This window comes from Ammospiza caudacuta, chromosome 3 (genome assembly GCF_027887145.1).
Source record: "Ammospiza caudacuta isolate bAmmCau1 chromosome 3, bAmmCau1.pri, whole genome shotgun sequence".
NCBI classification, from domain to species: Eukaryota; Metazoa; Chordata; class Aves; order Passeriformes; family Passerellidae; genus Ammospiza; species Ammospiza caudacuta.
In genome coordinates, this window is record NC_080595.1 from 26,068,043 (window position 1) to 26,094,152 (window position 26,110).

The window sequence follows — 26,110 nt, forward strand, 5'->3', positions numbered from 1 at the left end:
CGGGGTCAGGCGCGCGGCTGCGCATGCGCGCGGCCAGCGGCAGCAATGGCGGCCAGTGGCAAGTCCTTCCTGGCGGACGCGGGCTATGGCGAGCAGGAGCTGGACGCCAACTCCGCCCTCATGGAACTGGACAAAGGTGAGCCCGCGCGGGCCTGGGCAGCGGGGCCGGGGTGGGGGCTTCGCTCGGTACCGCTTTACCTAGGGAGGACGGGGGGCGGAGGAAGAACCCGGGGCCGGTGGAGGTGCCTGCGGTAATTCTGCTGTCTCCGTTAGGCCTCAGGTCCGGCAAGCTCGGGGAGCAGTGCGAAGCCGTCGTTCGTTTTCCGAGGCTCTTCCAGAAATACCCGTTCCCCATTCTCATCAACTCGGCGTTCCTAAAGCTGGCCGATGTTTTCAGAGTGGGGTGAGTGCCTGAGTGCTGCCCGTCTGCTCCTGTCTGTTCCAGTCTGATCCGTGGGAACGCGCCGTGCCTTGGAGTGTCCTGCAGTGGAGGCTGGCGGGTCTTGCTCGCCTGCCAACACCCCTGCGGTACCCCGTCTGTTGTGGCTGGGCTTCATTGGAACTTGTTTTCCACTTCTTCAGTGGGCGTGAGTGGCTGTGAGTGGTAACGACACAGTTCCGTTCCTGGTTTGGGGATTCTCTCCCTGACTGGTTTAAGTCCACTGGTGTAAGTTTTGCTCTATAAGCACATCCAAATCATAACTCATAAATGGATGGATGATCACATGTGCAAATCTAATCTCTAGTGTGAAAAGTGCATATTATGTGGCTCTCTGCAGATATTTACTATATGTATTTTGATGTATTGATTAGTAGTGCTGTATTAACATTTTAATAATATGATGAATGTAGGCTTGTAGTTAAAAAGGTAACTTTTGTAGTTAAAATAAGAACTATGTAAGTGGGGTTTTTTTTAAGAAAGGAATGAGGCATTCACACCAGATAGCAGCCACAGGACATCTAAATCTTTCAGAGAAAAATAATTTATTGCCCCATTATCAGAAGAAACAAACTTCTTCTCGCCTCAAAGGTGCTGTCAGGATTCAGAGGAAGAAGTTGACACTGACCAGACAAAATCCTGTGTTTGAATGGAATTTATGCATCATGTATGAAGTGTATGAAGGCTATTGCTTTTAAGGGTTAATTCTCTGTAAACGTGGTGCCCTTTTTCGGGCTCGTGCCGCCCAGAAGAAGGTACCCGAACATCCGTAACTCTTTGTCTCTATTGTCTCATATTGTCCTAATTCAGTTTGTCCAACTTATTATTACTCTAATTGTATTACTATTTTTATAACCATTTTATTACTATTAAACTTTTAAAATTTTAAAAACAAGTGACTGGCATTTTTCACATCTAATAAAACTTAAAGCTTTTCTAAGTGCCTGCTGTCTAAGTGATGTATCTATAATGGAATCAAAGCTGCTTCTTAAAAGCTTACAAAGGTGTATGCTATTGTTGTGGAATCTTCACTCTTGTCTTCAGGAAGGAAAATAAATTTGCTCAGCACTTGACAGTGGTAATTAAGACTTCTCTGTCTTAGTCTTGAATGTGTTTTTCCAGCAGATTTGGATCCCTATGTGTGCACAAAACAGGCATTTGCTTACACCCCTCCTCACTGGTGTCAGCAGGTTCATTTCCCTGGAATTGGGCTCTGGTTTGACACTATCTGAACTGGAAAATAAAGCAATAGTATGTTAACAGTCTCTATTTTACTGTATCAGTCTACTCAAATGTTTCTAAAGCATAGCTATCTCCTTGTTTTAATTTGCTCCCAAACGCTGTAGTTAAGTAATTTTGTATTTAAAGTGCTTGAATTTTTGTTACAAAATAGCCTGACAAAGAAATGTTTGTATTTTCTAACAGGAACAACTTCCTGAGGCTGTGTGTGCTGAAAGTTACTCAGCAGAGTGAGAAGCACTTGGAGAAGATCCTGAATGTGGATGAATTTGTCAAGAGAGTTTTCTCAGTGATCCATAGCAATGATCCGGTTGCTCGGGCCATTACACTCCGGTGAGTGTGGCAGGAGGGATCCTCATTTCCTTCAGATCTGGGAATGGTTCTGATTTACTGCCAACCTGTAGGTAACTATCAATGTGCTTGTCTGGAATAACAAGACCAAGTGCAAGGTGCTGCATCTGGGCCAGGGCAACGCCTGGTGTCACTCCAGGCTGGGGATGAGCAGGTTGAGAGCAGCTCTGCAGTGAGAGACTTGGGGTGCTGGTGGATGAAAAGCTGGACATGGCCCAGCAATGTTCACTGGCAGCCCAGAGAGCCAAATGTGCTTTGGGCTACATCAAAAGGAGCCTGGGCAGCAGGCCAAGGAAGGGGATTCTGCCCCTCTGCTCCCCTCTGGTGAGACCCTCCTGCAGTGCTGTGCCCAGCTCTGGGGTCCCCAGCACAGGAAGGACAGGGACCTGTTGGAGAGACTCCAGAGGAGGCAGCTGAGATTAGAGGGATGGAGCACCTCTCCTGTGAGGGAATGCTGAGAGAATTGGGATTGTTCAGCCTGGAGAAGAGAAGGCTTCAGGGTGCTCTGATTGTGGCCTTCCAGTACCTGAAGGGAGACTACAGGAATGATGGAGAGAGACTTTTTACAAGAGTTTGTAGTGACAGGACAGGGGGGAATGGATTCAAACTAAAAGAGAGTAGGTTTAGATAAGATATTGGGAAAAAAATCTGTATTGTGTGTGTGGTGAAACACTGGAACAGGTTGCCCAGAGAAGTTACGGATGCCTCATCCATGAAAGTGTTCAAGGCCAGGTTGGATGGGGCTTTGAGCAACCTGGTGAAGCAGAAGGTGTCCCTGTCTATGGCCAGAGGTTTGGAACTGGATGATCTTTAGGGTCCCTTCCAACTCAGGCCATTCTGTGATTCTGTGAGTGAAATAAAAGAGGCTTTTTATCATTCCTCACAGAGTTAAAAGCAGAGACATCTGTCTTTGAAAAGCATGAATGATAAGGATTAGTGATAGCAAGAACAAGGTTATTAACCACTTATGATGGGGAGAATTTTGTGGGTGGTCCCAGGCAACACAGAATTTGCAGTGTTGAAATTTTGTGTACACCAGAGAAGAAAACTGAATCTGTAGTGTGCATAACCCAGACAGTAGCTATATGCAATATATCACATCTTGCCTAGAATATTTTTAGGCCAAGTGAAAGTGCTCCCTTTTGTGTCAAAATAGTTTTTGTTAACTTGAAACCAAAAGTAGTTGATATCTGATCAATAACTTCCAAGGAAATGCTGTTATATTACTGATTGCTTTGAACTTCTTGGAATCAAGTGGGAAAACAAAATTAATCTGTCGTCCATGCCACCGTCCTGCTGGTTTGGTGTCTGTGTCTCTCATGCTATCCAACATGATCCTCTTAACTGCATCTTCCAGCCCCTGTGCAGGTGAATTCAAATGTGAAGAGAGCACTTCTCTTTCTCTTTTTATATTCTTTTTGTACCTCCATCTGGATCTGTTATTGATTTCACTACTGGGAGATGGGAGGCATTACCAGGGCTTTGGTTTATTAGGTCATGTGTCCACTTCTTTTTTCTTTGAATATTTCATTTGAGATTATGCTTTCATGCCCTGGTGTCTCAGAAATCTGTAAATAAAATATGTCTGCATGTTTTTTTGTAGTCTCTGTTCAGTGCTCCAATATAAGATTGCAGTTGTTGACTGGCATTGAGGTTATCTTCACAGGCTGCTACAAAGTCCCAGGAGTCCTCTCAGTTTGCATAAGTACTTTAATTACTAAATTCACAGGATACATCAAATAAAATATTAAAATAGCTGTTGGTTGAACAGTTTCAATTTAAAATCTTCTGTTGATTTTTTTTGTCATACTTGAATAGTGTCAATAAGGAAGAACGTGTTGAAAGAAAGAGCAGCTTAAACAAAACTTTGTCTGTGGAATTTTATTTCTAGATAACTGTGTAAATATTTGCACAGAGCTGTAGCTAAAATTAGCATAAGTATAAATCCTACATTTATTCTTCTTTTAACTGGATTATGCTAAATATGCCTGAAAGGCATCTTTGAAATATTTCTGGCAAAGTATAGGCTACTTTTTTAGCAGTTACACAAAATGTGATGCTACTTTTTTCACTAATAACCTTAACTAAGATCAGTGAAAGATGTTGGAAATAAATCATGCCATAGTGAACTTTGAATTTTTAAAGAATTTTGGTAAGTTTCTCACTGTATCAATTTCAAGCTAAAAGGTATCAAAATGTAATTTTTATCGAACCACCAGCACAACCTACACTACAAAATCTGTTACATTTAACTGCATGCTTAATTTCAGCATTTGCTTGTTTCTGTAATAGCTGTGAAAGAGCACGTATTTATATAAACATAGCCTTTTAACCAGTCTTTTTTACATTTTTATTTGGTTTCATCATTTCTTCATGCTCACTGTTTGTCCTGATTTTGCTGTGATTTATTTCTGCAGGATGTTGGGCAGCATGGCATCTATCATTCCAGAAAGGAAGAATGCCCATCACAGTATTCGCCAGAGTTTGGATTCCCATGACAATGTGGAGGTTGAAGCTGCTATATTTGCTGCTGCCAACTTCTCTGCACAATCTAAGTAAGAATTATTTTTTTCACTTTTTCACATTACAGAGAATGGAAACTCCATTAACACTGACATTCACAAACCTTTCTATTTTGTGTTGTGCTGTCCTTTATAGCAAACAATTATATGCAATAACGATGTAAGGAAATCTGAATACAAGCTGAGCTGATTTTTTTTTTTTCTGAAATGGAAAGCTCATAACTATGAGAACTGGAATAGCAGCTTTAATCATGAATTATTTGACAGAAATTATATTAGTAAAATGTAGTGCTGCTTGTCAGTTTTTGAAAGCTTTCATTTTTTCATTTGGTTGTGCCTGTGTGCAGTGGTTCTGAAAATACTTAGGTTTTGGCAGGCACTCTTCTGTGTAACTTTTAATTCTTAAAACACAGTGTTTGGTAGTTCAGTTGATTTTTTTTTCTATTTTTAATGACTTAATTTTTTATCTTTCATTTCACCTGATACTTTCTTTTCTCCACAGGGATTTTGCTGTCGGAATATGTAACAAAATCAGCGAGATGATTCAAGGTACATGTGTATGTTGAGTGATAAAGAGGAAAAGCTTTAATTTCTCTGAAAATTCTTTATTATTCATATTTACATATTAGATATCAGAATGCTGTTGCCCTTAGATGACTGCAGTTTTTAAATTAGCTGACCAATAATCTGTCTGGTTATCTTAAATCCTCCTAAAATTTAAGTTTTTGAAGCACCTGTTTGGTACAGAATAAAAGCCCATCTATAGTGTGATGAGCATAGACTCTCATAGGTTGCTTCAGATGAGTTAATTTGTGTGTTACCTGCAGGGAAGCAAGAAGCAGCTTTCTCAAACAGCCATGAAAGTGCTTGATAGTGCTGTCATTTCACACCTAGCTAGAACATGAGTTATTTGAAGCCACTGCAGGTGTTTGCACAATCTCCTTTCAGCAGTGGTAGCAATCCAGACATACTCTGTGCCTCAGAGCTGCCAAAAAAGCCAACCCAAGGACTAACTCTGGTGTTTCTTTCCTTACTGCAGGTTTGGCCACACCTGTGGACCTAAAGCTGAAGTTGATCCCTATTCTGCAACACATGCACCACGATGCCAGCCTGGCCTCCAGCTCCAGGCAGCTGCTGCAGCAGCTGGTGACATCCTACCCCTCCACCAAGATGGTCATTGTCACCCTGCACACCTTCACTCTGCTTGCTGCTTCTTCTTTGGTTGACATTCCCAAGCAGGTAACTCTTCCTAAGGCATGCCTTCTGTTGAAGTACAAAGTACATTTCAAAAGCCCTCAGGTTGTGCCTGCTGATCAAAGCAAACAGTGATGCCTGGGCTGGGTTGGTTGCTCCTGTGTGCTGTCAAGGAAGAATGCCCTAAAAACTGCTGCTACTTTCATGTTTTTTACCTTTTCTGGTTCCATTTCCAGGTGACTGTATCAAACACGCTACTCCTTTTTTACATGTCTTTTACTAAATCAGGGATTCAAATCACAAGAATAGACCAGCATACAGGAAAAGAAATATCCTGATTTTTTTCAGAAAAGAGTTCAACTGGCCTGTGGAAGCCAGGCTTTACTTTGCACTTCTGTATATTGTCTTGGGTTGTGGGTGTGCCTTTTGCCTTCCTTTCATGGAAGCACATGAATATTTCATGCATTTAAATTGTATTTCTTGGAGAATTTTGAGGAATTTCAAACAGTTCCTTAAATTCAGGACTATAAACCAAGTAATGGGAAAGCAGTGATGGAAAAATGCAATGCTTTTTATATTCTGATAATGAGCTTTGTGGATGTGATTTATAGAGCAGGTCTGAACACAGAGTCACTTGAGACTCATCCAGCTAATCATTATAAAGGAGTCATGAAAATCTGTTTGCTTTCTTTCATCCCTGTACAGCCATGCAAGGCTGGTGTCTGTTAGATAATGGCATTGATCTGTCTGAAACTCTCTGCTGTGGCTCACTTCTGTATTTCAGATGATGCTTCTGATGGTGCTGAACCTAAGTCTGCTGAAACAACATGAGAACACTTAATGTGCTGCTTTTATTTTTTTTTTTTTTTTAATGGCAGTAAACATGGAGATTTAGGCTGTATTTCTGCAGCACAACAGCCAATACTGCATAAAACTGATGGAGACTAAAAACCATGGCTGGCATGTTCATACTTTCTCAAGTTAGTTTTGGCTCTGTGTGCTCAACATTTCTTCCTGAGTGCTTTAGAAAATACTTCCTTCTAGTAGCATCACTTTTAAACAATGAATTTATTTTCTTGCAGATTCAACTTTTGTTGCAGTACTTGAAAAATGACCCCAGGAAGGCTGTGAAGAGGCTTGCAATCCAGGATCTGAGGTTGTTGGCCAACAAGACACCACATACATGGAGCAGAGAAAATATTCAGGTCTATTAAATATTCATGTTTTTTAAGCCAAAGTTTATTATGAAGCTTCCCAAGGAGTTGTAGAATTCTCCCCGGAGGAACGATTTGGGAGGTTAAGGAAGGAGTAACATGCATCTCCATACCCTTAAGTTAGGTTACTCTGCCAAGCAGCCTAGCCAGGCATCAATGAGCAGCTCACAGAATGTCTTCAGCTGGATAAATTGACACTACCAAGGGAAGGCATGTGCCATGTAGGAAGCCTCTGTACCATGAGGAAGTAGCTTTTCCATCTGACAAACCCACTTCAGGTAACAGATGTGAGAGCTGAATGTTTTTACCACAGTGAGTACACACCAATGCTCTGGTGCAAAACAGCCTCTGGGATTTGTCAAAACATGTCATCCAGCAAGGGGTACTTAAAAGGACAAATGGGATTTTTGTTTCATTTCTTAGAATTAATGGGGTTTTTGCAATAGTAGCCTTGTGACTCCTGTTGTAGCAGTGAGAAGGTGTTTATAGTGCACCTGTGCTATTTGGGGAAATTTGTGTTATGTTGTAGATGTTACTGCTGCCTTCTTTCAATCACAGTTGCATATGAATTTTTTCTCCTTCCCCTTTTTCTGGTAGAAAAGAAATGGAAAATAACTTCAGTTTAGATTAATGGGAAAGTAAATATTTCAAGAAATTAATGGCAGAGGGTCACAGCTCTACTTTTTCCTGGGTCATTTTTTCTGTGTTTTTGTTACTCTTGGAAGCTACTTGAATCCTGTCTTGTTGGAGCATAAGGCATCTGGGAGAAAAAACGATGCAGGTTTTTGTTAACGATCATGTGAGAAATAAAGCAGGTTCTGCTCTGTCCCCAGTTCCTAGAGATGATGGTTTGGAGTGTGCAGAGCTTTTTGCTTTAGTGAACTGCTTTTTTCTTCATAATGGATTAACTCCAGAAATTTATTTCCTTTTAGGAATTTTAAGGAATTGTGGATTTTTTTTTGTGAAGAAAGTACTACTCTATCCCATATTTCAGTAGTAGTTATGTCAGTACAAGTGAGAGGCATTGATAACGTGGCTTTCATTGTCATGTAGTGTGTTGAAGCAGAGTGGGTGTCCTGATGGTTGAAATGCATAGGGAAAAGTTCCACTGATGTCAGAACTAAACCAGTGGCTAGGTGAAAACAAAGCTAATTGTCTGAAGCTTGCAGAAATAGAGTTTTTCTGACTTCTGAAATAACAAGTTGACAATTTTGTTGGGAAGTTGTTCTCCCAACAATTGGAGATAATATAAACAAAGTACCATGCTTATACAACAAGGACTGGAACAGCCTCTCCTTTTCTCATGGCAAGGCCTGCCTCTTGTACCTTTTTACCAACAAACATTGGTTAGTTTCTTCAGCATTTTAAGTCTGTCCTGAGTAGGTCAGGTGGGAAGTTTGGTGTTTGCACTGTGGAGGCTTCACTGATTTCTGGACATCAGCCTCAGAAGCTGTTGCTGCCTGGAACAGTCCATCCTGCTGACTCTGTGTCCTGGCAGTGTTCAGTCACTGTTTCAGATATGCCCTGAGAGCTGATCTGAGAGCACTGGAGTAAAGCATCAGTGTCTTGGGAAACATCAAGACTCATTTTCTACCCCAGTCATTAGATCCTCTCTGTCTGTTGATGCCATTCTAGTCAGTGGATTAGAAAAATACTAATTGGTACAAATCACGGATATGTTTAGAATTTAACCCTTACACAATACATATACCTGATAAGAACACTGTGGGGTTTTTTTTTTAATGTTCTATGGAACTAATTGTGTTCTTTTTCTTTATTACATTACTGGCTCTTTGGTATTCAGTTTTGACACACTCTAAAGCAGAATATAGTTATATTTTCTATTTATGTCTCATACTACTGTCCCTTCTGTTGACTAAGAAAGCATCCAAAACCAGTGAATAACTAAATTGTGAGCAATGTTAGCATAAGGAATTGAGAACAATGTGCATTTGCAGAGTTATTCAAACCAAATTGTGATAAGACCTGTGATAAAAATCTGGCAAAAGGCACAAAAGTAGGATATGAGTTCTACTACAAATGAGTTAAAACATAAAATACACTTTAATTTATTTATCAAGAATCTTAAACTCCTGTTGGACACCGATGCTGCTAAAGGAAATTACACTTGAAACCTTGCTCTTCAGAGATGTGCATTTATATAAAACCTTGCACATTGTTACAATGCAAGATAATCAGCATGCCTGAAACTGTCTTAAAATCTTTTATAGTATTGGATCAATGAGACCAGATAATATTTTTGCCACTGATTTTTAATTAATGAATGGCTTATAATTGATGTTTTCTAGCATATGGGACCCATTGTCACTTTTCTACAAGCCACATCCTCAGTCCTCTAAACCAGATGCTTGGGGACTTGGCTTTTGATTTTAGTACAGTATTTTCTGTGGAAAAATCTTGATGCTTAAACCTTCCCAGAGAAATGCTACTAAATTTTTCATACAGGTAGCTCATGCTACTTCTTACCTCTGTATTTTTTTCCTGCTGATTTTTAGGCACTCTGTGAATCTGCTCTAAACACTCCTTATGACAGCTTGAAAATGGGCATGTTATCTGTTCTTTCCACGTTATCAGGGACCATTGCCATTAAACAGTACTTCAGCAGTGCTCCAGGTAAGAAAACTGGATGAGATGGTTACCTTTGGCATTCTAATGGATTTGTTTTCTGCTGCTGATCAGTTTCATCTCAGCACTTTGTGGCATTTTCTAAAACTATTTTTGAACTTCAGAAGCTGATCAGTTTCATCTCAGCACTTTGTGGCATTTTCTAAAACTATTTTTGAACTTCAGAAGCCTGAGAGTCAGACTGTGTTCATCATGTATGTAAGCTGAAAATGGGACACTGTATAGTCATGAATGATGATGGTTTTGTTGTGTTTTGTGGGTGCCGTGGTATATTAAAAGGGTTTTTGCCTTTGGGTCTTCAAGTTTTCTTCATTTTATGAAGGAGCATATTGCCTCTCAGATGGCTGACCTGCATTCTGCTTAAGGTGCTTTGAAACCATGGATTTGCCTAATTTTTGAGTAGCAGGGAGGCTTCATGGTGTGAGAGTGGACTGTCATATTATTCTTCCACCCTTGTGGGCTTGACAGTAGTACCAGGTGTCACCAAAATATTGTGACAATATTCTGGAGAAATTTTAGAAAAAGTAGACATTTAAAAGTGATTCAAGGTATCTTGTTCTCAAAATTATGATCTCACTCTTCTTGAAAGCCAGACTGCCCAAATGAGTGCTATGAGCTCAAATACATGGGCTGCAGCAGTGGAAAAAAATAGTACATCCTCTTCAGTCATTCTGGCATGGCTTAATAATTAATAGGCTCACCAGCTTTTTTTAATCAGACATAATATTTCTTAAGGCAGTATTTCTCTGAGTCCTGAAACAGAACATTTGGAGCTAAAGGTTGATTTCTTACGTGTCTAACTTGTGTAGTGCTCAAGAATGAGAGAGTCTCTGGATTTTTCTGAAGAGAGAGCAATATTTTCATCCTATTGTTTAAACATAAGAAAAAACCCTAAATCAATATAATGGTTTTGCAGAAATGTACTTAAAGTTCTGTGGTATATTTATGGACTGCAGTTTCATGTTCTATTTGCCTTGCTTTTATTTAGGAGCAGCAGCTACAACTGCCAGGTCATTTGATTTGGTAAAACTAGCACAGGAGTGCTGTTACCATAATAACCGTGGCATTGCAGCCCATGGAGTGAGAATTCTGACCAATATTTCAGCCTCTTGCCAGGAGAAAGGTAAGGGAAAGCAGGGGCAGTGCAGTGGCTCTGTTTGCAGCCAGGCTTATGCTCTTAGCACAGATTAACTCGTCCTGTCTGTGAACCTGGCTGTAAGTCTGTCTGATCCCTCAGGCTGGTTAGGGAGAATGGGGACTGTCATCTAGTATGGCCTTATGAATGGTTGGGAAGGTTCCATCTTTGTCTCATTTAGAGAAAATTACTGCCCACAATAGAACTGGTGCTAAATGAATGCTTGTTTTACCTTTGCTATAAGATTAGTGAATTGTTGGTCAACCTTTGAAAGCCCTTTGCACAGAGCCTGTTGCAAAATAATAACAGGGCATTTAGAAGTCTTAGTCCCAGGATTTATGCATGCTTTGCAAGTGTCAGTGGGGCTGCTGAATAGTTACCCAAGACATGGAATGGCAGAATTGTTTCTCATCAGAGTAAGGCAAAGCTGAAGTGTTAGGAAGATTCTTAATTGTCATGACTGCAACAGCAGTGCAAGCATTACACCAGCTATGGTCAGAAAACTAACTCTTTTTCCTTTTGTAGATCTTCTGCCTTTGGAGCAAGACGCAGTTTTTGGCTTAGAAGCTCTACTTGTTCTCTGTAGTCAAGATGACAGCCCAGGAGCTCAGGCAACCTTAAAGGTGACATTACTGTTGTCTTCCCCTTCACAGCTGTAAGTTATAATAACAGCTTGTGTGACAGAGAGGCTGGTGTGCACCAGATCCTTTCTGGTGGAAGCACAACAGACTGGAGGGAAAAGATGATTTTTCTGGCTTGCCCATAATCAGAGTTCAGAGCAGTAGAGAAACTGAGCATAGCCATAGTACAACTCCTCTCAGCTCTGGGATAAGAGGATTGTTGCAGGTGGCAGGGAGCATTCCTCTCAGACGAACAGCTGTAATAAAACATGAACATTGGATTGAGGTGTCTCTGGAGGACAAAGAGAATCTTGGAGACAACTTGCTTTTTGGAGATGGAGATGCATTTTTATAAATGATTATTATTTTCCCACTTCAGAAACCATCAGTAATTTTTCTAGTTATTTACCTTACAGGCTAGTGGCGTGAGAGACTATTAATGTTTCTTGAATTTGTGATGTGTTTTAGTGCTGCTAGCTCGGGGACAAAGACTTGGAAAAATCTTTTGTAGAGTACATAGTTGTGAAAATACCAGATGAGTGTTTGTGCAGTCCTGCTTGCAGCCAAGTAGCTGTGCCAGGCTTTGTTGCTTTGAGGCCATTGTGGTGATGTTCCTGTGGGCTGTGTGAGTTGCAGATCACGCTGACCTGCATGGTGAAGCTGGTGAAGTGCCGCCCCCACCTGAGCCAGTCCGTGGTGGAATCCCTGCTGGCACAGCTGCACAGTGCCCAGGACAATGCCAGGATCCTCATGTGCCACTGCCTGGCAGCCATTGCCATGCAGCTGCCTGTCCTGGCAGATGGCATGCTGGGAGACCTCATGGACCTCTATAAATTAATTGGACAATCTGCCACAGATAAAAAGCAGGAACTCTTGGTAAGACCTCCCTTGATGGATAAAGTCTGTATTAACAATTGGGGATGGACTGTATTTTAAAAGGCAGCTAAGGTGTTTGTTATGTGTCCAGGTTGATGTGCCAGTCTGTAGCCACTGGTTTCGATTTTCTTTCAACTTCTGACTCTTTATGTCAGTGTTGAGTGTAGAAATATCTCCTAGATGGAGCTGTGCTATGCAGTGTATTCCATTAGATTTTCCAGCAGATGGCACTGCTTAGGCAAACCTGGCTATTGAAATTATTGGGGTGTCTCTAAAGTAGTGTTTAAAGGCCAAATGGCAGCTAGCTCCATTTATATAGGGTGCTCTGAGGCAAATGACTTAATATACTGTAAGAGAGAAAAATGCTTTCATCACATATATTTGGAAAATAATTTGAATTTTAAAAAAGAAATTACAAGATTTCTGTTAATTTACTTGGAGCATTTGAAATATTTCAGCTAAAAGGCAGAGTTGAGATTCTTTAAATGAAAGTTGCTTTTATCGACAAGAAATACTTGGATTGCTGTAACTATTCAAAAGATAAATGACTGAGAAGTTTTGCAGTTAAAAAAAATATATATGTCATCTTCTATGTAGTTTTGAGCCCAAAATAAAACAGAAATGGCTTTTTTTTCTTCTTTTCTTTAGTTACTGAATTATAACTTTCTTTCTCACTCCTCCACTCTCTACTAGGTTTCTCTTGCCACAGTGATATTTGTTTCCAGTCAGAAAGCTTTGTCCACAGAAATCAAAACTGTTATCAAACAGCAGCTTGAGAATGCCTCCAATGGATGGACAGCCTACAGGATAGCCAGGCAAGCTTCCAGGATGGTAAGTGAAAATACCTGCAGAAAAATGGTTTCTGTGATTGAAGGAATTGCCAGAGAATTCTTTAAATTGGATAAGGGAATAAAGAAAGTTGTAGGACTTGGGAGAAAGAAGTGAATGGGGGAAAAAGAAATAAAAACCACTTTGCCTCTTAATTCTCTGGAATGCAGATTCAGATATATATCATTTGGGACATTCATCCCATCAAATTTTTTTTTACTTACCCTTTTGAAGTATTTGAGAAGGAAGTAAGTGATGTCCTGGCGCTTTCTTGAGCACGTGCTTAATCTGTATTGTCTGACTGCTCTTCAGAATGTGCAGGTCATCCTGATGTATGGGTTCTCTTTCTTCAGTGTGAAGAAAGGAAGAGAAATATACTGTTTCCCTTGTCCCTTAAGTAAATTCACAGTTGGAGTTAGAATTACACAGAAATACTAGTATGAGATGCTGAGGTAAATTTCCATGGTTTTTTCTCATCTTATTGAATTATCTTGTGTAAATAAATACTGTACTTTTTTACAGGCTGGTATTTTTATAAAGTAAGCACTCATGCTTTTATTTATTATTAGCATTGCCACAATCAAATAATTGGAAAAAGTTTCAGAATTTCTGTTTGAAAGCTGGAGATGTTCCTGTTTTCTTCCTTGTGTAAGATCTGTAGAAATCCCCAGCCTTCTTTCACGTCCCCTTTCAGAATCATTCTTGTCATTACAGGGCAACCACGACATGGCCAGAGAGCTGTACCAGAGCCTGCTGACCCAGGTGGCCTCAGAGCACTTCTACTTCTGGCTGAACAGCCTGAAGGAGTTCTCCCAGGCCGAGCAGTGCCTGGCAGGGCTGCAGGAGGAGAGCTCCAGCTCCGCGCTCTCCTGCATCGCCGAGGCCCTCAAGTCCTACCACAAAGGGATCGCCTCGCTCACGGTCAGCACACACCTCTGCTGATGCTTCTGCTGCTGCAGTGTGCCTCCTTGGGTTCTGTTGTGGCTCTCTGAAAAGTTCTTCATTATCTCTGGCATCTGCCAGACTCTGGTTCTCCTCTGCAGGTATCACACACTGCATCTTGAGAGAACACATCTGTAACTCGGCCAAGTGCGATTAGCTAGATTTCTCTTTGCTTTTTCTTCTCCCTCCGCCCCTCATTTCCTGCCTTGATCAGATCAAATGAAATGTGAAAGATCTTGTTTAATTTAAGTTACAATACTTATAGTTTTCCACTCCTTGCTTTGGGTGAATAAAAGGTATTGTAATAGTCAAGCCTGAGAATTGGCCTGAATTGGCTGCTGTCTTCTTGAAATATAGAGAAGGATTCAATTGTCTTCCTCCCTCCTGCTGAGTTCATGTTGCCTTCTATTTGACAATGTGATCTCATGGAATCCTAAAAGCAATCTAGTAAGAAGAGGAAAGACAATTCAGTTTCATCAAATCCAACTGGTACCTGCTTTTATGCAAATACTTTCTGCTTCTCTGAAGTGGTAAAAATACCAAGAAGCTGTGTGATGTCTGTGAACGTAAACAAAAAAAAGCATTAATGATTAGGGACCTTCAGTTCCTGCTGTAAAGTTGCTTCTTAAGCAAAAATGTTCCAGCTTCACACAATGCTTTCTTTCATATTTTAGTTTCTATGAAGCAATCTTTACATACAGTTTCTGTATGCCTTTTCAGTGAAGCTGCATCGTTGCTTTAGTTTCTGGACAGTTAGGGTCATGAAAATTCAGACATTAGCATTTAATAAAGTTCAGATATTAGTATTTATTAATAAAATGTCCCTGAATAAGCTGCAATGACATAGTTTTCCACTTTTGTCCTCTGAAAGACCCATCAATCCTGAAGTGTTTGTCTTTAAGTGTTGGCTGAGTGAATCAGGCTTTTAATTCAACACTTCAAGATTTCTCTTACATCAAGAAGACATTGCAAGGAGGACCTCATCTAATTAGATGTTATTATTTAATACAGACAGGAAAATAACATACTTAAATAGGTCATACTGTGATCCAGTAATCTAATTACCCCTTCCATGGAGTTTGGGGCTTTTTTTCTATTGAAGGATTCCTGTCTTCATCTCTTCTGCTGACTTCAGTTTTCGTTGCACATAGTGCTTTTCTGGGCCCAGTGCCCTCCTTATGGGTGGTTGTGGTCCAGAGGAGTGAGTACAGGATTTGTAGGTTAGAGGGGAGGAAATTGGGTTTTACTGCTGGTTGTTGCTGACTTGTTGCATCACTCTGGACAATTTCCCAGCCATGCTTGAGTGTATCAGCTGTAAAAGGAGCCACTGACTGCTTGTCTACAGAACTCAGCTCCTCCAAGGGGAGCAAAGTGCCACAAAATGCATGTGACAGCCTTGCTGCTGTAGGCTTTTGGTCTCTTTCCTCTGACTGGAGCTCTCCTGTTGCTGCTGTTTGAGTGCAGAGCATGACTCAGCCCTGCTGGTACCACAGAGCAGTGGTGCATGTGATGAGCCTGGTGTAGCTGCTTTACTCTGTAGCTGGGAAACACTGTGTCAGTAAATCTCTTGCAGATGTTCAGCCAGCCCAGTTTACCAACAATGAAATGTTCAGACAGTGCCTTGTCGGAAAATTTCTCAATTCCTCCTTGATAAACATAAAACTCTGTCTTGCACTGCAGAGTGTTCTTTCATTGGAATTAATGCACTTGGAAAAAGTCCCTCTGCTTTATGGATAAGAGCTTCTCCCTGTGGGAGAGCAGGGACTTGTCAGGGAGCACATTGAGCACAGTCCCCATCTGTCTTGCTGTGTGCTTGGTTGTACACTTAGCAAAGGTTTTGAATGGGTCCTGCTCTTTCTGGCACAGATCCTATGTCTCGTTGGATGCATTGGGCTTAGTTTTCCACTGCTGGTAATCTAAAGAAGATACAAAACTTGAACAAAGCCATTTTATACAGCCATTGGTTAAAAAGCACCAGTTCCAAATATGTCAAGTGGTGGTGTTTGAAGGACTTGGCTGAGCCAAAGAAATACTTCTGTCACTTTCAGAAAGAATTGTAACTCACTCACTGCCCATGGCAGATAAGGTGAATTGCAGTATTAATGAGACAGGCTTGTATTTCCATTTACAAGATTCAAGTCCAATTTGTGCTACTAAAAAGTCTGTATTTTCTGATATGAGTACTTTACTCTTTAAAAGCATGTAGTCTCTGTAGAGCAATTACAGTGCAGTATAGCCCTCTTCCAGAGAGGCTTTTCTGAAACCATCCTTGCAAAATAAAGTGAACAATTCCCATTCAAAAGGGGTTTTTTTTTGTGCCCTTGGAGAAGGAAAAGCAAAGTGATAGATAAGAGAGGCTTAATGGTTTAAATATGAAATAGTCGTACTTTTTCAGTTGAAATCTAGTTCAGTAGTTTAAAGTGGTTGCAGTGGCTGATACTTCCTCACTTTAGTCAGTAGTGGGCCAGTTCTCAGATGATGTGATGCTTTGTGTGAAGCCACTTAGCTGGTTTTCTGCCAGCAAAGAAATGGGTCTTAGTAAGGTTTTGGGGTAGATTATAACTTTTTGCTTTGAGAAGTGACCTGGTAAGGAATAAGAAGCAGTGGCAAAGACAGGCATGAGTCCAAGAGGAAGTACTGGTGCTTTGTTTTTGGAGAGGGCTTGTTCTTCTCAAAATCCAACAGTTTAAGAAAAATAAGTAGTGGGTTTTTGGCTTAACTAGTATCAAACCTCGAGTACTGCAGTTTACCCCCTCCTGGGTGTCCTAAGCTGTCATAGATGCTTCTACAAGTCAGATAAGCTTTTAGGGAGCAAAGCTTCATAGAACTGTATTTTCTGAACAATAGCAGCTTATCTACCCTCCTGGAATTCTGTTATTTACTGTTCTTAGTTACCACTAGACTGTGTCTCTTGCCTTCATCAAATGCAAGGTTCAGTGCCTTCATCATGTTTCACAGTTCCAAAAAGTCACCCTTTCCTTGTGCTGGGGGTAACTTGAGCCAATTCCTTCTCTTGTGGCTGATGCAGAGAATCACTTTTTCAGTCCTTGTGTTTCTTGTTTGCCATCCAATTCAGTGTACTTCTTCTTGTGATAAAGACTATCTGGCCTGATGTCATTTGAAGCCTAATGGCTTGGCCTTGGAAAAAGGAAATATGTGCCCTAACAGTATTTATTTTAACTGCTTAAGTCATATTTGTTACAAGGGTGACATGCTTGGAATATGACTTAGCAATTATGTAACTTCTATGTCATTTATATTTAGTGTGATTGAAATTGAGCAAACTTGTTAAATGTAATTTTTAAAAAACCAGCTTTTAGAATTGAACTTGAGGGTTCAGTTTTTTCTGATGAGACTGTTCAGTGACACTGCAGTGTAATTTTATCATTTTTGCTTTTGACCCAGTTTGCCAACATTCCTATTACTGTGTTTCAGGCTGCTAGTACACCACTTAATCCTCTGAGCTTTCAGTGTGGATTTGTGAAACTCAGGATTGACCTTCTGCAAGCTTTTTCTCAACTTATTTGTACCTGCAACAGCCTAAAAACGAGTCCACCCCCAGCTATTGCCACAACCATTGCTATGACATCAGGAAATGATCTCCAGAGGTGTGGCCGCATCTCCAATCAGGCATGTGGTCCTATTCCACTCTTGTGCAGTTGTGTTTGTGACTCTGGTATGAATTCTGCTTCTCAGCAAACATTTTTGAGAAAAGAAATGAAAAGTAGTTGTGAAGTGGCTCTGAAAACACCTGCCTGTAGCAGGCTGTGTTTTGAAGGTGAATGTGCACATGTGTTTTCTCCCCCAGTCACACACACAGCTTCCAGGGATATGCACGTAGCAAGTGACTTGGTACACTCAAACTTGCAGCAAGGCTTTTCACACCTTGCTTTGAAACACCTCAGACACTCTGAGTACACTAAGGAAGAGTATTATGTATACCTGAGGATAATTCTGCAACTCCTTTTGCTGGGAGTTGGCAACTGCCTTGGTACTGTACAAAACTTGCCTTGTACCTCCTTGGAGCACCAAGGAGGTTTGCTTCTAAAGCCAGCCAGTGGGTGGTCACTGAAAGACAGAGCAGTTTGATTTACCAGTGGGGGATGGAGGTTTTTTCTTTTACTTTCTTTTTAACCCAAGGAGATTTTGTTGGTGCAGAAAAAATACCTGTTTAATGCATGGATAACAGTCTGCCACTTTGGTAATCATTATCAGAGTGAAGAAGCAGGAACTTCATAAACTTTTCTCCAATATGCCACCTTATTCCTTCAGTGTTGTATGTTACCGGGTAGTTTTCTGGATTTGTGGGGTTTTGTTTTGCTTTGTTTTGTGTTTTTGCCGAGTAACATTGTCTCTGCAGATGAAACACTCAATGGAGGAATTCCGAAACTTGGCTACACGATATGGAGATCTCTATCAGTCATCTTTTGATGCAGATTCAGCAACTCTAAGGAATGTAGAACTGTATCCTTTAAAAATACTAGGGTTTGTCCACTTTCCTTCTCATGTGCACAGCATAAAGCATAAGAATCCTCTTTTCTTTGAAGACTGCCACAAAGTAATTTTGAAAGTTAATAACGTAAAAATTGTCTGCCAATTGTTTAAAACCTGTTTGAAAATAAACATCGCCATATTATTGTTTGGAATTACTTGATAAACAAGTTATGACACAAAAATTGGAGCAGCTTATAACTTGGTATTTTCACAGTTCCTGCTCTCTGTTCACTAAATGAGTAATGACTGTAGGATTACTTCACAGAAGCAAGGAAAAGTGCCACCAAATACACTGCATTTCTTGCTTTAGGTGCCAACTTTGAAAGTCTTTTAATTCCTTAATATTAATATCAGACAACAGCAGAGCTGCCTGTTGATTTCACATGCAATAGAAGCTCTGATTCTGGACCCAGAATCTGCAAGGTAGGTTTGATAGTTAACTGCATACTCCTTTTCTGCTTGTTAATAAATCCTTGGAGCTTTAAACCTAGGAACTCAAGGAATGTTCAGAAAGTTTCTCAGTAGATATTCCTAATTGTATTCTGAGCAGGCTTGAGGATCTTTTGCTGCTGTGCTGTACCTGGCATATGTACCTGGAACTCCCTTGGGTTCTGCATTTCATACTGATTTTGTTCTTGAGAGCACTATACTGGAGTTATCTTAAATATAGACTTGAATCCCTAATCTCTCCTTTAGCCACTTGTTTCAGTTTGTGTTGTTGTGTGTTAGATCCCGTGCCTGTTGCTTGCACTTGTAAGTGTACCTTAGCTTCCTTCAAAGTTGTGAAAACACATGCAATAAGATAGTTCAAATTTTTAATGTAAAGCCATCATCTCTCGCTCTTTTTCTAACAATGAACTTAAATCCACTAGAAAAAAATGTTGAAGTACTGATGAATTGAATCACTGTTTTAAAACTTCCAGGCTGAGATTAAATGGATAAAATCTCTAAATCTCTCAGTGATTTTATAGCTGGTAATAAAAGTGAACATCCCAAGTGACTGTAGTACTCATTAAGAATTAAGCATTGCTTAGAAGGTGTATTAGTCAATGAGATGAAATTCTATTCAAACAGGAGATTATAAACCTGGAGATTTATTTTTAATTCTGACTAGCTTTCTTGCTTTGTGTTGTGAGATTTTCATGGCTGTTACAAACACTGCAGGGTTAAAAAAGCCAGGGGAAGTAAGTATGCTGAGTCTGTTAGACCTGTCACTGCTTCAGCTGAGAGGGTGGGGACAAGAAGTGGTGAATAAATGGTAGGTAACAAAGATTTAAATGTAAAGGGCAAGTGTTTTAGTGGAAAAAAAATAAAGTAAAAGTAAACAGTCTGAAAGACATTTCTTAATGGATTTCATGTTGTAATGTCTTGTCACATCTGTTTGGTAGTGTGCCTTCCAGGTTATGATGAGTAAAGTAAGTTAGACATAATGAAAAGATGAAAAGTTTCTTTTTTTTTTTTTTTCTTTTTTTTTTCTTTTTTTTTTTTTCAGTTTCCAGGAATATAGCTCAAATGGAACAGCTCATGTTGAAAGTGAATATGAAAGAAGAATGATGTCTGTATTTAATCATGTGCTAGAGGAAGTGGAATCCCTCAACAGGAAGTATGCTCCTGTGTCTTACTTGGCAAGTAACAGTTTTAAATGTATATTGTCTAGAGAAAGGGGGCCAAAACCCCAGAGCTCCATGTATCTGTGGTTGGCAAGAAACTGGGAAGCATTCTCAGTTGATTAACATTACTGACTCAAATGGTCTCTACAGAGACACACTTGTTTAACAATACTTCAAAAATCATTTTGCTAAAACATTTGTAGCCTTGCTGGTCTGCTGAAAAGTAATATTTTTAACGTTTCCATCCTAAGAGCACAGCAGGTGCTGATAAGGTCACTGCAAGAGCTGTCAGACCCCTCAGCACACTCACATGCAAACCCTGCAGCCCATTCTCCTTGTTCATATTCTTGCTATGAAGGAATTGTCCCCCTGCCCAGAGCAGCCTGGCTTTGCTCCCTGAGCTGCTGGTGGTGAGCCCTGTGCTTTGGGAGTGTTGTGTTTCTCTTATCAGTGCAGGGCATCAGGGAGCACAGAGTGAGTGTGCTGGTGCAAACAGTGAGCTGATAACACTCTCCTTACAGGGCTGGTGCCTTTGGCTCTTGCTGCTCTTGAGCATCCTGAAGCTGAAGTGCATGTTAGTGAGAGCAAGGTGGTTTGGCATGGTTGGCATCTGTTTGCCTGGTTTCTAAATCCAACAGTCCTCACCAATTCCAAATAGAACAGAGGAGTAAATCATGTAAACCACAGCAAAGGTAAAGCCTGTACACTTAGCTGTGGCTGGCTGCACACCAGGGCAGCTTGGTGACTCCAGTGGCACTGCTTGTGTTCATCTGAGCCAGAGGCATGAAGCAGCAGGGAAAGGAAGAGCAGACAAGAGCCTTAAAACTTAATTATTGCATGAAGTTGTGATAGATGCCAGGCTTTTTGCTTGGAGGGGAGTTGTTTTTTGAGAGTTTGTGTGTAGGAGTGTTTCAAGCAGATTCCTGCTCTGTGAACTCTAACACTAGGACTGGAAAGATCTGTATTTTTCTTTTGTTTGACCTCCTTGTTTTTTTCCATAGCAGATTGCCTCCTTCAATAAGGGGCAGAACATAAACAGAGAGGCTGAATATAGTCATTGTAATCTTAGTGGCTATAATTCTATGACTGTATTAATATATTTTTGGACTTAAAATGGAAATTCCTGCTGTTTCAGTAGCTCAGGTACATGTATTTCTCCTGTGTCATGAATGATATTTTTTCTCAGTTGTTTTGGCTCTTGTTTCTTGCAGCACACAGCTTGTTTGTGCAATGCTGTCATTGCCTTGTTGAAGGTGCCCCTTTCATTTCAAAGGTACTTTTTCCAAAAGCTGCAGTCTACAAGTATTAAGGTAAGTATTGCTCAAATATGGCTTCAAATTTTAGAAAGTCTTTACTTCATGAGAAAAGCCCTACTGAAGGCACAAAGTTTAAGGATTTTTAGTGAAGATACATAACTGCAAATGGCATTTGGGTTAATGTGTTAGGAGTAACTTGAATAGCATGTGTGCATGGTTGTTCAGAACCACTAGACTGTCACTTAGGCAAGTAGGATTCAGTTCTTTGATTGCAAAGTCTTAAAAGTAAAATGTACCTGGATTTTTCGTTGATTCTGAGTCTGCAAAGCTAAATAATTCTAGTCTGGAATGGCAGCTTTTATAGATTTGTATTTGGTTTTTTTCCTTTCCCTTTAAAAAGCAATGTTCACTATCTTAGAAGAAAATTGCCCTATATATCAGCTCACTAACTAAGAATGACTAAATATGACTAAGGTCATGGGTTTTCTTTTTTTTGTTTTACTCAAGTGCTCCTTTTTTCTGGGAAAAGTGAAAGCCTTAAGTTTTTAATATTTACTCTTACTGCATTTTGCTTCTTTGTTCAGCTTAATATACCTATGGAAGATTTTTTCCACATATTTTGAAGAAATAAATGAAACTGATAATATCTGGTATTGCTGATGATGTTTATTAAATAATATAGTCATGAGTCTCTGATAATGTCTGTGTTTCCATTTGCTGATTTTCCTACCCAACCTCTCTTGGAAATGTTTCTATAAGAAGGTGTCCTGTTTCATCCTTGAATTTTGTTTGCTTTTCTGGAGGTTTATAATTACATTTTGCTCTGTTTATTGTGTTCCAGCTTGCTCTGTCCCCATCTCCAAGGAACCCAGCAGAGCCTATAGCAGTACAGAACAACCAGCAGCTGGCCCTCAAGGTGGAGGGAGTGGTTCAGCACGGATCCAAACCAGGCCTTTTCCGTAAAATCCAGTCTGTCTGTCTCAATGTCTCTTCAGTGCTGCAGAGCAAATCTGGACAGGACTATAAGGTGTGGATAGAACAGAGCCAGGAGGAGCCTTAAGCTGGGTAGCAGAATTCCCAGGATGAGAGGAATGGGGGTGTTTCTGTAATCCTTTCACTCCTGCCAGTTGACTTCCAAGCTCTGGCCAGAGCCAAGCATAACTTCTGGAGGGGATCTGGGATTTTTAAGTCTGCAAGATGTCAATACCTTTTTGTAACAGCTCTTCTTCCAAACAAAGAGGCTTTGTGATGTTCAGAACAAGTCATTAGGAATCTGCCTGAGATGAGGAAAATAGCCTAGTTATATATCATATAAAACACCACAGGGCAAAACAAGCAAACCAGGAGTATATTACTCTCTGCCACAGAGTCACTAGAATAGTCAATTTATGGTTCTTTTATTTTGTTTGTGGAAATCATGAGGACAGGCTGTCCAAAACAAATAGCATCTGAGGAGACACATATTAAACTTAAGTCAACAGTTTTATCAAAGGCTGCATGCCTGAGGTTTAGGTTCTGCTAGCATGTGATATTTAGTGAAAGGCCTGTTTTGGTGGGTTGTGGGGTCAGCTTTTTGTTTGTTTTGTTCTTTGGGGTTTTTTGAGGGAGAATAGGAGAAAGTCAATGACTTGTAAAAGAACAGGGCTAGGAAGTGTGGGACGTTTGACTCACATTACTTTGTGGAAAAGTAGAACCTCAGGTGGAAGATGACTTGTTAGCTTGTCAAGCTGTCCCAAGTATGCACATGTATTGGTTTAGGAGAATTGCAAACAGATTTTTCCCTTTTTTTCTCCTCTCCCCTTCAAGTGGAGACCTGAAAACTTATTTTTGGCAGGTTTATGGTGTTCTAACCTTCCATCTGTGTTCTCAGATTCCTCTTGACAACATGACCAATGAAATGGAGCAGAGGGTGGAACCGCACAATGACTACTTCAGCACCCAGTTCCTGCTCAACTTTGTCATCCTTGGCACCCACAACATCACCGTGGAGTCCTCTGTGATAGACTCAAACGGCATTGTCTGGAAAACTGGGCCTAAAACAACGATTTTTGTCAAGTCTCTGGAGGATCCCTACTCGCAGCAGGTTCGCCTGCAGCAGCAGCAGCAGCAGGGCCCGGCCCCAGCGCAGCAGCAGCAGCAGAGAACGGCGTACTCGCGCTTCTGAGTGCACAGCCTGCTCTGCTGGGGCTGCAGCAGTCACCCCAGCCTGCTCTGCTGGGGCTGCAGCTCTTCTGGACACTTCTTTTTAAAGGTTTTTTTGAAGATTTTTTATTGCAGCCTTCTCCTAGAAAGTCTCAGATGCCAGTTTGTTGCTTCTTACATTATCTGGAGTAAATTCGAACTTGATTCAGCAGAGGCAGCTGTTCAAATCTGGAGTTGTGCTCTTACTATAAGAATGTCTACCTGATCTCTAACTTCTGTTTACAAACCTGTTCCAGCAGGCTCCACAAAGTGCAGTAGCAGGGGACACTAAACTTGTTGACTGGTACTTTCCATTATGTTTTTTGAAGCACATAGGTTCTAATGTCAGGCTTACAGGACATTGGGAATCACTTCAGTTTGGCTGGTTATGCAGAAATGAGTGTAATACCAAGTGTGTGTCTTTCAATGTGAAGCAATTGGCAGGAATGTCCAGAGATTCTTTTTCTGACATTTTAATAGCAAGTTCCAGTATTTGGGTGGTGTATGTATGTTATTAAAATTCTTCAGCACTACTTAATGCATGCAACTGGAAGAAAAAAATTGCAGTTCACTTGTGATACCCAGTCACTGCAGAGGGAGGAGACTGCTTGAGGGGTTGCTGTCTGCAAGAGGCAGAGTTTTACAGGTGGGAATAATCACTGTCTCTCAGATGATATGGAAGGTATTACCATGTTGTTTTTAAATCTTCATGCATCTGTATTTCTGAAACCTTTTCTTTTGTAGGGTTTTTTTATTTGCTCTTTTTAGAGGGAAATTAAAATGAATGACTGCTTGCAAGTAAACAGCTCTATTTTTTAAAAGGAATCCTTTATACCAAAACTTTGTAGTCTTATGTGTTCTTTGACCAACTTGCAAAGCTTAATTGTTAATTTTACAAGAACTTGAAATAGAATTTTGCCAATTCTAGAAATTGATCCAGAATAATTTTGGAAATACACTGCTTCATACATCATTTTCACAGTTCCTTTGTGATATAAAAGGCTGAACTGTATCCAGACTCACAGGCAGTAGATCACATAACATGACCTTCACCTGGTCTGCATAAATAGTCTCTGCTTATCACTCTGTAGCAAAGCAGGACCCACTTGAGTGAGGAGGAGGAGGGTTGGCACTTCTTACATACTTCAGCTTGTTAATCCCTCTCTTGGAGCAGAAATTTTTGTTGTTTTCTCAGCAAAATCCCATGATCCTGTTATTTCTTCAATCTGATTTCATTCTAGAGCTGAATGGAGTTTACAGGTTTTGCTTGCTTCAAGTGCAGAGAATATGATAACGAATTGCTGTAAACTGAGGCTTCTTTGCATAGCAGGATGAAGAATTTTTTGCTGTGTTTTCCCATAGTACCTCTTGGCTGGAGACTATCCAAAAAAACCCAAACAAACTGGAAGTTTGTTACCCAGCGATGGTAACTGGGAGGCAAGGTTGAAACAGAAGACAGAAAATTGGTGAAAAGTTGAGCAGCATCTTCCATGAATGATTTTCCATTTGAGCAGGAGACACAAAGTGCCACTGCCTTCCAAACTGACTGAGCAAAGTGGTGGTTTCTGTCCCACTTTTGTGGTTCCGTGCCCATAGTTTGGGGTGGGTGTGTATATATTCAACTGTGTGTGCACACAGGCATATCTGTACCTGTAGCTACAGCTTGTTGAATGGTCCAGAAGGAGGTACCTGGCCTGCTGCTGTGTGTGCTTTCTGTCAGATTGAAGAGCTGAACTCCTTGTGGTCAGTTGGGTTTTTTTCATTAAAGCCATAGATCAGTTCTTTACCACAAAAACCTCTGTATTTAATGGGGAAAAAAAAAAAAAAAAAAAAAAAAAGAGAGACTTGGAGGTCAAAGAGGTTTTTTTATCCTGCATAATGAATGTGTTTTTCTTGCTCTTATTGACCAATATGTTGGTGGAAACCTTGGATGGTGCCTTTCCAAAACAACTCAGAAATTACAAGACATTTCCATGCTGGGGAACAAACTTTTCTCATAAGTCATGTGGTGTTCAGAGTGGGAAAGCCCTGCTCTGGCCTGAGGCTCAGCTGTCTGTGAGATTAACCCTACTACAGCTGAAAAAAATGTTCCTCCTTTAAACACATCTGCTCAGCTGATCTTAGAGATCTCTAGAACTCCAAGAACTTGCATCAGTTTTAAAGCCCAGCAAATAATATTTGAAGCCTGAGAATCTGGATGTTAGGTATGGGAGATTGCAGGGGGAGGAAAATTACAATTGCTATTTATTGGAAATTCCCTTATATAGGAGGGTGGCTTGCTGTACAAATACCTGTATTTCTAACAAGCTCTGAAGAGTTTCTCATGCTGATTCATTTGCAGGTTAGTTTTATGTGTGTGCTGATCAGGAAAGGCCCTGGACCTATTAGTAAATTCTCCTTCTATGTAAGCACAGTGCTTTATGTTTTGTTGGATTTGTAGTGAGGTAATTTTCTGTGTGGGGAGATTTTTTGTTTTCTAACACAGTGTATTTTTTTATTCCTAATAAGCTGGGATATACACCTGTCAAACAGAAACCAGTGGTTTTATGGCACACAATGTCTC

General features: G+C 40.5%; 1 protein-coding gene across 2 annotated transcripts; it reads left to right on the top strand.

Annotated features, from left to right (window-relative positions):
* Positions 1–45: 45 nt before the first annotated feature.
* INTS7 (integrator complex subunit 7) lies at positions 46–24,508 on the top strand. Of its 2 annotated transcripts, XM_058801850.1 has the most exons (20): positions 46–136; positions 274–403; positions 1,865–2,011; positions 4,447–4,584; positions 5,054–5,100; positions 5,591–5,790; positions 6,828–6,950; positions 9,476–9,593; positions 10,594–10,728; positions 11,266–11,363; positions 11,997–12,236; positions 12,930–13,067; positions 13,779–13,985; positions 17,442–17,636; positions 18,367–18,470; positions 18,855–18,923; positions 19,993–20,125; positions 21,322–21,420; positions 22,208–22,393; positions 23,237–24,508. In XM_058801850.1, exons 1-20 carry the CDS (start codon positions 46–48, stop codon positions 23,528–23,530), a joined length of 2,892 nt encoding a protein of 963 aa, XP_058657833.1. In that variant the 3' UTR covers positions 23,531–24,508. The 2 variants fall into 2 exon arrangements, 1 of the variants encoding a protein (XP_058657833.1); XR_009274548.1 differs by lacking the exon at positions 23,237–24,508 and having other exon boundaries at positions 19,993–20,103; positions 22,208–22,391.
* The last annotated feature ends 1,602 nt before the right edge of the window (positions 24,509–26,110 follow it).